The 10,122-nt window shown below is 48.6% G+C and overlaps 1 protein-coding gene across 3 annotated transcripts; it reads right to left on the bottom strand.

Annotated features, from left to right (window-relative positions):
• Positions 1-953: 953 nt before the first annotated feature.
• On the bottom strand, positions 954-10,122 carry LOC143956238 (uncharacterized). Of its 3 annotated transcripts, XR_013269874.1 has the most exons (5): positions 10,008-10,122; positions 6,834-6,990; positions 5,741-5,939; positions 1,795-5,116; positions 954-1,762 (listed from the first exon to the last, which is right to left on the bottom strand). XR_013269874.1 is itself a non-coding variant. In XM_077466419.1 (4 exons), exons 2-4 carry the CDS (start codon positions 6,921-6,923, stop codon positions 3,513-3,515), a joined length of 1,893 nt encoding a protein of 630 aa, XP_077322545.1. In that variant the 5' UTR covers positions 6,924-6,990; positions 10,008-10,122; the 3' UTR covers positions 954-3,512. The 3 variants fall into 3 exon arrangements, 2 of the variants coding, with proteins under 2 accessions (XP_077322545.1, XP_077322546.1); XM_077466419.1 differs by having other exon boundaries at positions 954-5,116; XM_077466420.1 differs by lacking the exon at positions 10,008-10,122 and adding an exon at positions 9,858-9,989 and having other exon boundaries at positions 954-5,116.

The following is a 10,122-nucleotide window of genomic DNA, read 5'->3' on the forward strand; positions in this document are numbered from 1 at the left end:
CGGGATGGGTATGACGGTATGATCAGGAAAGGAGCGGGATGGGTATGACGGTATGATCAGGAAAGGAGCGGGATGGGTATGACGGTATGATCAGGAAAGGAGCGGGGAGGGTATGACGGTATGATCAGGAAAGGAGCGGGGAGGGTATGACGGTATGATCAGGAAAGGAGCGGGGAGGGTATGACGGTATGATCAGGAAAGGAGCGGGGAGGGTATGACGGTATGATCAGGAAAGGAGCGGGGAGGGTATGACGGTATGATCAGGAAAGGAGCGGGGAGGGTATGACGGTATGATCAGGAAAGGAGCGGGGAAGGCATGACATTATATCCAGGAAAGGAGTGGGGAGGGTATGATGGCATATCCAGGAAAGGAGTGCAGAGGTTATGATGGTATATGCAGGAAAGGAGTGGGAGGGTATGACGGTATATCCAGGAAAGGAGTGGGAGAGTATGACGGTATATCCAGGAACTAAGTGACCAATTGGAGGGTTACCCGCTACGAATGCATGCTACCTAACCAGACCTGTAAGCTCTCTGAATGGTCATTTCCCTTCCCAGCTCTGAATAAACAAATCCCAGCACTTTTTAGCTGTGGCCCTTTAAGTTCAGTTTAATAAAATCTCGTATATCCATCAAATCATAATGGCAATTGGATTCAATTGGAAATTCCGCCCAGAATAACCACATGCTGCCCAGTGGTGGTAAGTACATAGTAAGTACATACCTCCTTTACTAGTACTGAAAAGGGATGTCTCCAAATCGGCTTCTCTTCTAGTCTATGTATTGTCTGATGTGGTTGTTCTGTTGTCACCTCACCATTTGGCTACTTGCAGTGAAACCACCAATAAGTGATTACCGTTCCTTGTGATTTGTATGATATTCCATGCCTGCAATAATGGGGATTCCTAACGGATTGTGTCAAGTACAATACACACATTGGATTCCCAACACAGTTTCACAGTCCATGTTAACGCTTTAATAAATTAATATTACAAGTCATATGCTACATATCAATACATATATACAATATACAAACCCAACAATGACGATCCCATGGTGGGGTAGAAACTTGCCCATGTATTAGGAATGGTTGCTTTCGGAAGCAGATACATGAGCCGGAAGCCCCAAGAGGCTCACCCATAGAGACTGGGATTGCTATGATAATCGGAAGTGGTAGATTGGATCTTCCCGTGGTAAGTTGAGTCTAGACAGCATTAAAGCTCAGCAGGACGTGGAGTAAAAAATGGGTGTTGGGGGTCTAAACACCAAGGGTCCCTAACCTGGAGGCCCTTGTAGGGAAAGGGTCCTTAACCTGGAGGCCCTTGTAGGGAAAGGGTCCCTAACCTGGAGGCCCTTGTAGGGAAAGGGTCCCTAACCTGGAGGCCCTTGTAGGGAAAGGGTCCCTAACCTGGAGGCCCCCTGTAGGGAAAGGGTCCCTAACCTGGAGGCCCCCTGTAGGGAAAGGATCCCAAACCTGGAGGTCCTTGTAGGGAAAGGATCCCAAACCTGGAGGTCCTTGTAGGGAAAGGATCCCAAACCTGGAGGTCCTTGTAGGGAAAGGGTCCCTAACCTGGAGGTCCTTGTAGGGAAAGGGGCCCTAACCTGGAGGTCCTTATAGGGAAAGGGGCCCTACCCAGGAGGCCCTTATAGGGAAAGGGGCCCTACCCAGGAGGCCCTTATAGGGAAAGGGGCCCTACCCAGGAGGCCCTTATAGGGAAAGGGTCACCAGCCTGGAGGAACATATAGGGAAAGAATTCCTAACCTGGAGGCCCTTATAAGGAAAAGGTCCCTAACCTCAAGGCCCCCTATAGGGAAAGGGGCACCAGCATGGATGTCCTTATAGGGAAAGGAACCCTAACCTGAAGGCCCTTATAGGGAAAGGATTCCAAGCCTGGAGGTCCTTGCAGGGAAAGGATCCCTAGCCTGGAAGCCCTTTAAGGGGAAGGGTCCCTAGCCTGGAAGCCCTAGAAGGGAAGGGGTCCCTAGCCTAGAGGCACTTACAGGGAAATGATACCTAACCTGGAGGCCCTTGTAAGGAAAAGGTCTCTAACCTGGCGGCCCTAGCCTGGAGGCCCTTATAGCAAATGGGTCCCTAGCCTGGAGGCCCCTATAGGGAAAGGATCCCTAGCCTGGAGGCCCCTATAGGGAAAGCCTCAAAGCCCTTATAGGGAAAGGATCCCTAACCTGGAGGCCCTTATAAGGAAAAGATTCCTAACATGGGGGTCATTATAGGGAAAGGATCCATAACCTGGGGGCCCTTATAGGGAAAGGATCCATAACCTGGGGGCCCTTATAGGGAGAGGGTCCATAACCTGGGGGCCCTTATAGGGAGAGGGTCCATAACCTGGGGCCCCTTATAGGGAGAGGGTCCATAACCTGGGGGCCCTTATAGGGAGAGGGTCCATAACCTGGGGGCCCTTATAGGGAGAGGGTCCATAACCTGGGGGCCCTTATAGGGAGAGGGTCCATAACCTGGGGGCCCTTATAGGGGAAGGATGCCTAACCTGGAGGCCCTTATAAAAGATCAGGTTTATTTTTTCTTAGATTGAAATTAATATTTTTAATTATTTTTTTTATACAATATACCGTATATAGACATTTCATGACAAATGGTTCCCACGGAACTATGGCTGAGCTAAAGAGAATCTGCCTGCTTTGAGGTCCCATCTGCCTAACTGACACCTCGGTCTCAGCCATCCAATAAGGAACGAGTCACCCCCTCTGATCCCTCATTCAGCTTCAACTATTGGGTTCTGTTAACAACGAGCAAAAACGAGTATGAGATATGTAACTAGACATGTTAAAAGAAGCCTCAAAAGGAAAACACAAATATTAATAGGCAATTAGTCCTGACTATAATAAATATGCACAAAACCACTATGCATTCACTTTAGGAGGTTGGGTACTTGTAGTTCCAAACGGCACCAGGCACTGTTGAATTATAGCACAAGCTCATAGTCAAACTTTATCTTTTTAAATATGCCCCACCCCCTCCTGTCCAAAGAGTATTCCAAACGGTTCTCACCCTCTCCACGCTCAAGCACTGCCCTACGTGTCCTTCATAGTAGTCCAATGCTGGTCGACTTCTGTGGTTGTCCACTTATTGTTATTTAACCCACTTCCTGTAAGCCCGGGTTGTCAAGCACCCACCCCCTGGGGTGTCATCAAGCTGCCTTGGACTCACAGGAGAATGATGCGGGTGGGTGCTCACCATTGGTCAGGTGACCAGACCAAAGACTGAAAAAAAAAGTATGCATACAGTTTTTCCTTAATAAATAAAGAAGCGCAGGGGGTGCTCCAAAGTAGGTGGAGGTAGGAAATGGGGGAGAGGGGGAAGCAGGAGTTGGCCTTTAAAGTGGGGACAGGAAGTTGTGTGGTGGCCAAATGGAAGCTAACCATGGCAGCATGAATAAGGTAGCTCAAGGATCAAGACCAAGGTTCCAGTATGTAGACTTCAGCATTTATCAACGCTTTTGCTCCATCCTGAAACTGGAGCATGGTGGCGACGTATTTTAAGCCGGTCTGTTCCCCCTGTGTGTCTTCTGATGCTGAGCACAATCTGAATTACTGACGAAGCATTTCCCACACTCCTCGCAGGCGTACGGCTTCTCCCCGGTGTGTATTCGCACGTGCCGAACCAGAGCGGACTGGAACGTGAAGCATTTGCCGCATTCGCTACAAGCGTAGGGTCTCTCTCCCGTGTGGATGCGCTGGTGTCGGATGAGGTCGGAGTTGCTGGTGAACCATTTTTCGCACTCGTTGCAGGGGAAAGGCTTCTCGCCGGTGTGCACGCGGTGGTGGGATAGGAGGTGGGACTTACACGTAAAGCATTTGCCACATATCGCGCAGCAGAAGGGCTTTTCCCCCGTGTGGGTCTTCTCATGCCTTGTCAATCCCGACTTGACCCTAAAGCACTTCCCGCACACCGAGCAGGAAAAGGCCTTTTCCCCAGTGTGGATCTTCTGGTGTTTCATGAGGTCCGACTTATGGATGAATGACCGCTCGCACTCTGAGCACGAATACGGCTTCTCTCCTGAGTGAATCCTCTCGTGAACCAGGAGGTTGGTGGTCGTGGTAAAGCATTTCCCACACACAGAGCAAGCATACGGCTTCTCGCCAGTATGAGTCCTCTGGTGGATGATCAGTACTGACTTGTCGGTGAAGCTCTTCCCGCAATCAGAGCAGAGGAACGCCCGGTGGCCGCTGTGCTTCCTCTGGTGCTTCAGCATCTGCGACTTACTGACGAAGCATTTCCCGCACTCTGGGCATGGATATGGCTTTTCATGCGTGTGGCTCCTCTTGTGCTCAACCACATGCGATTTGGCGATGAAGCATTTACCGCACTCGCTGCAGCTGTATGGTTTTTGTCCCGTGTGACTCATGACGTGGACTGTTAGGTTGGACTTCCAGGCAAAACATTTGCCGCAGTACGTGCAGGAAAATGGCTTCTCCCCAGAGTGGACCTTCTGGTGGCGGCGGAGTAACCCTTTCTCTGCAAAGTTCTTCCCACAAAGAGGGCAGGGGAACGGCTTCTCTGCAGCAGGTGGTTTGCCAGAATCGGAAGAAATCGGCTGAGTTTTAGAGTGCGTTTCCCAGTGCTTAAGAAAGCTGTTTTTATCCGGGAAGTACATGTGACATTGGGAGCAGGTGGTGTTGCATGGAAGGCTTTCATCCTTAATAATGAAAGATGTGTACTCAATGTGGTCCTTTTTTTCCTCCTTAACTTGGTCACACTGGTCTCCAGACGGAGAAGAGTCACCCCTAGCTTGATGCTCCTCATCACATGAGCTGGGTTCTTCCTTGATACACGGAAGCCAATATGGTTGAGGATGTTCGGGGGTAGCCTTATCTGTCTGTGAGGAGCGTTCTCTACACAAAACCCTCTCCTCTCTAACCTGGGTAGATGAGTCTGACATGTGGCTGGTTGGCTTGGAGAGCTGGGGATGGTCTTCTGGTCCTTCCCACATGGTCAAAGTTTTTCCAACTGAAGTGTGGCTCGTGCTTTGCTCCTCTGGTGAGGAGGACCTAAAAGACGAGGGACTAGTGGCTCGTGGATCTTCTTGGACCAGGTCTTGCAATGGAGAAACGTCCAGCTGAGATCCTCCGGGAAGTAAATCTGTTGGAAACATGGAGACATGGTGGTAAGAAGATGGGCACATGGGGGAACCTATAGTTTAATGCAGCGATTCTCAACTAGGGTTACTCCAGAGGTTGCTAGGGATTCCTTCAGCACTGGGCAATTTCTGCCTCTCAGATAAGTTTCCACTCACGCCATTGATCTTTTTAGCTATCTATAAGGAGGTAATTCTTCCCAATGACCACAAGTGTAAGGACCATTTTTCCCACTGACCATCACACTAATGTTTCATGAGTTGTAGATTTCTAATTTTTATCAGGGGTTCCCTGAGACCGGAGAACTATGTCAAGGGTTCCTCTGTGTTGAAAAGGTTGAGAAAGGCCGGCTTAATGGGAAGAGATGAGGTAACGGGAAAGGGGCCATTCCTATACAGTGGATGATTTATGTGGAAGTTCCATAGGTTATAAGCTGGAGGGGGCGAGAGGGGAATCTATGGAACTGGAAGCTTCAGCAGTAGTCCCATGAAACACCAAAACTGGAATTTCAGGAAAGGCAGGAGAAGGATAAAACCTCCATTGGCTAGTTTTGCCTCAGAAAGACATTTCAGGATTTTAGGATATTGTTTTTTTTATCACAAGGAGCAATAGGTCCACTTTCTCTTACCCGGAGATGGGAGGGGCTTCTGATTATCCATTGTCATGTCCTTTTCCAACTCCAAATCAACGGTCAGCAGCTCAATGATCTCCTTTGTGATGTCTAGAATCTTCTCGTCGTTGTACCTCTCAGTTTTTAGGGAGGAAGGCGGAGCTTTCTCGGCCCATCTACTCGTGACCACTATCTGCTCCTTCACAGGTCTGTAATGCTGCAACGTAATTGGGTAAAACAATCAGTGTCACAAACACAAGGTCCTCCCAGAATCCTCCTGACCTCTCCGGTCAGGTCTGTGTTCTATTAATAGAGATAAGAGTGATGTCATGTGACCTCCCAGAATCCTCCTCACCTCTCCGGTCAGGTCTGTGTTTTATTAATAGAGATAAGAGTGATGTCATGTGATCCTCCCAGAATCCTCCTCACCTCTCCGGTCAGGTCTGTGTTTTATTAATAGAGATAAGAGTGATGTCATGTGATCCTCCCAGAATCCTCCTCACCTCTCCAGTCAGGTCTGTGTTTTATTAATAGAGACGACGTCACCTATGACGAAACGTGCGTTGGGTGGCTTAGACGTATTGACGCTATCACGTGACCTCTGAGCGAACGGGCGCTTGCTTGCCGGCTGGCATTAACGCTGTTTTTTACTTCTGTTTGTGAGTATTTGTGTCTTATTTTACAAATAAAAAAAGTCTGTTTACCAGTTTTACGCTATGAGAACTTTTCTTATTTATATTCTATGTGTGGTCTGCGCATGTGAAAGTCCTTTGGGAGAAGTTTTAGTCCTATTTCGTGGCCCATGCGGCAGAATAAGTGGCATATATTCACAGGAGGAAAACTCTGTATAAAGAAACAGTGATGTCATGTGACCTCCCAGAATCCTCCTCACCTCTCCAGTCAGGTCTGTGTTTTATTAATAGAGATAAGAGTGATGTCATGTGACCTCCCAGAATCCTCCTCACCTCTCCGGTCAGGTCTGTGTTTTATTAATAGAGATAAGAGTGATGTCATGTGACCTCCCAGAATCCTCCTCACCTCTTCGGTCAGGTCTGTGTTTTATTAATAGAGATAAGAGTGATGTCATGTGACCTCCCAGAATCCTCCTCACCTCTCCGGTCAGCAGGTAGATGATCTCCAGGGTCAGGCTCAGTATCCTCTCGGAAACATGACCTCTTCCCTCACTCACGCTCAGTGGCATTGTCTATACAGAATTCTCTTTGCCTTCGGTCTTGCAGTCGGAGTCGCCACCTCTACAGCTGGAAAATCTGAGAATAGACAGAAAGAACCAATTACAGAAAATAGCTGACACTCACTGCCAACTACTCTATAACTAAACAGTTTACTTTCTGTACAGAAGCAGGAAAAGTGTCGGCACCCCCAGAGGACAGACAGCATCACTACAATCAGATTACATGGGATACTGACTTGTATCCCTATAGCACTAACCACAACACCATCTAGTGGTTAGTAAACAGCACTACAGTTCCACATACTGACCAATAGATAGTGCTGTGGTTATTTGTGCTACAGAGACACAAATCAGCATGCTGTGTATTGTACTACAGCCACTATTCACTGAGGACTTGTATCCCTAGACCAGTGTTTCTCAACTCCAGTCTTACAGGCGCCCCAACAGGTCATGTTTTCAGGATTTCCCTCAGATGAAACAGCTGGGGTAATTACTGAGGCAGTGAAACTGATCAAATCACCAGTGGAAAATAATGGAAAACCTGAAAACATGACCTGTTGGGGTGAGAAACACTGTCCTAGATCACCGATAACCACAGTACCATCTATTGGTCAGTATGTAGAACTACAGCCACAATACACAGATGACTTGTATGCCTAGATCACTAATAACTACAGCACCATCTATTGGTCAGTACGTAGAACTACAGCCACTATACACAGATGGATTGTATCCCTAGACCACTGCGGTGGGACTTGTAGTTGAAGCTTTTGCCACATATCGCTTAGGAGAAGGGTTTGTACCTGTGTGGGTCTTCTCGTGCCTTCCTTGACAATCCTGACTTGACCCTAAAGCATTTTGCACACAATATATAGGATGGTAACTTGTATCTCTATATCACTAACAATAGCACCATCTTGTGGTCAGTATATGGAACTACAGCCACAATACACAGGGGTTATACAGTACAGTAACAAGCCCACGGTGCCATCTGCTGGTGGTAGCATAGTAATACAGACATATGCCACAGTCAGGTGACCTGTACCTCTCTATTAACAATGGGCACCCTATATCACTAATAACAGCACCTTCTTGTGGTCAGTACAAAGCACTGCAGCCACAATACGCAGGATGTAGATTTGAAGCTCTATGACACTAATAACCTCAGCCCCATCTTGTGGTCAGTACATAGCACTACAGCTACAATACTCATGGAGATCAATACACAGAAGGTATCCCTACAGCAGGGGTGCCCAACCAGTGGCCCGGGGGCCACATGTGGCCCGCGGAGCCCTCTGATGTGGCCCGCGACCTCTTGCTCTGGGATGTCGGGTTGGCAAGCCCACAGTTGTGACTAAAAAAAAGCCACTGGTAGAGGAAGTAAGTGGCTGCAGAGCCGCATGAGCCAATACTTCCTGTATGGCACCAACTTCTATCACAGGTGGAGTGACACCAAATGCGAAGTGCCTGGGACAACAGCTGCCGATACCTGAATGGAAAACTGTTATTAAAGGTAACGGACCTGTGGCCGTTTACACCCCACTTACCTCCACTCTGATCCGTCCCCTTCTATCTGGGCAGATGGGATCCAATGGCCCATAGAGTAGAATGGGTTGTATCCGTGTCGGCTCTGCATATGCACAATGGACATGGAACTGTTATCCTTCTGCTCCACTCATTGTGGCCCACGACCAGTTACCAAGTCGCTCAAGTGGCCCTCGCTCTTCAAAAGGTTGAGCACCCCTGCCCTACAGTAACAAGCACCACAGTGCCATCTGCTGGTGATAAAACAGCACTACTGACAAATGCCACATTCAGGTGATCTGTACCCCTATAGTAACAATGGGAACCCTCTATCAATAACAACAGCACCTCCTTGTGGTCAGTACAAAGCACTGCAGCCACAAAGCACTGGATGGTTACTTGTATCCTTATATCATTAATAACATCAGCGCCATCTTGTGGTCAGTACAAAACACTGCAGCCACAATGTACTGGATGGTGATTTGAAGCTCTACGGCAGTAATAACCACAGCACCAATTAGTGGTCACTACATTGCATTAGAGCCACAAAACACATGTCCCATACAGCTATAAGCCCCATAGCACTGCACATTCCACAGTCAGGTGACCTGCATCCTGTAGTAATAATGAGCATTGGCGGCACCTAGTGGTCAGAAGTCAATCCTGCAACCACATCAGGTTCACACTGGTATGGGTCGTGTGCATACTCGCATGCGTTCCCAACCCGCACTTTAGCGGACGTGCAGGGGTGCTCTTTATTCTTAATGGCACCTGTGACGTGATTTAACACGTGACGGATGACATGTTCCCGCAGCACTATGCGATTAGGTGCAATTAACAAATAAAGGGGTCAGGGGCTCTACTTTCCCTGCATTTCCCAAGGGCACAGCAGCTGGACCTGCGATGCCTGTGCACAAGCGCGCCATGCAAGGCTCGCGGTACAGGTAACCCTTTCCCCGGCATCCCTTTATTAGGGTCTGTGGGGTGGGAAGATTTGGGGATCATGCGACCTCTGAGATTGGCTGTCCCGGCGGTCACATGATCGAGAGCCGTCGTTCACTGTGCTGGGAGTACAGCCGCCCAGTGACACATATACATCCATTCATTTTATAGTCATAGCTGTAAGGCCATCGGGAGCCTCTGGAAGCCTGCCTGAAAAACTCTCAGTTCTGCCTTGTTGCTAGAAGACGGGAAACACTGGATGCCATGGAAGCCACTGGACGCTCCCTCCCAGCATTGGAGGAGTATAAACCAATGGTTTCCGCATCCTAGCAACAAGGCAGGACGATGGGGTTGCTAACCGGGAGTTTTTCGGCCAGGAGACCTACAGGTATAAAAATAAAATGAAAACCCATTTTACAAAGCTGCTCAGTTTTCTTACTACCTACTGGTGCCCCTAGATTGCAAAAGTGAACTTACCCTTTAACAGGACCATGTAGACCCCTGCTGGACAAATGAAGGCACTATAACCCTATACCAGATAGACATGATCACATGACCCCCCTCCCCCCTGAAATGACAGTCCTCCCTCTTTATCCACCAGCACACAACGTGTATAGCGTTATTTACCGGCGATCAGAGCACACATCAGCTTCCCCACTCGTTTCTTCCCATAGAGAGCCGGGGAGAGGAAGCTCCGATGCACTTCCGGTCTGTGCGTTCCACGTGGCTTCCTTGTTTTGCG

The sequence above is a fragment of the Lithobates pipiens genome, unplaced genomic scaffold (genome assembly GCF_037356315.1).
Source record: "Lithobates pipiens isolate NorthernLeopardFrog02 unplaced genomic scaffold, aLitPip1_a1.2 Scaffold_35, whole genome shotgun sequence".
In the NCBI taxonomy this organism is placed as follows: domain Eukaryota; kingdom Metazoa; phylum Chordata; class Amphibia; order Anura; family Ranidae; genus Lithobates; species Lithobates pipiens.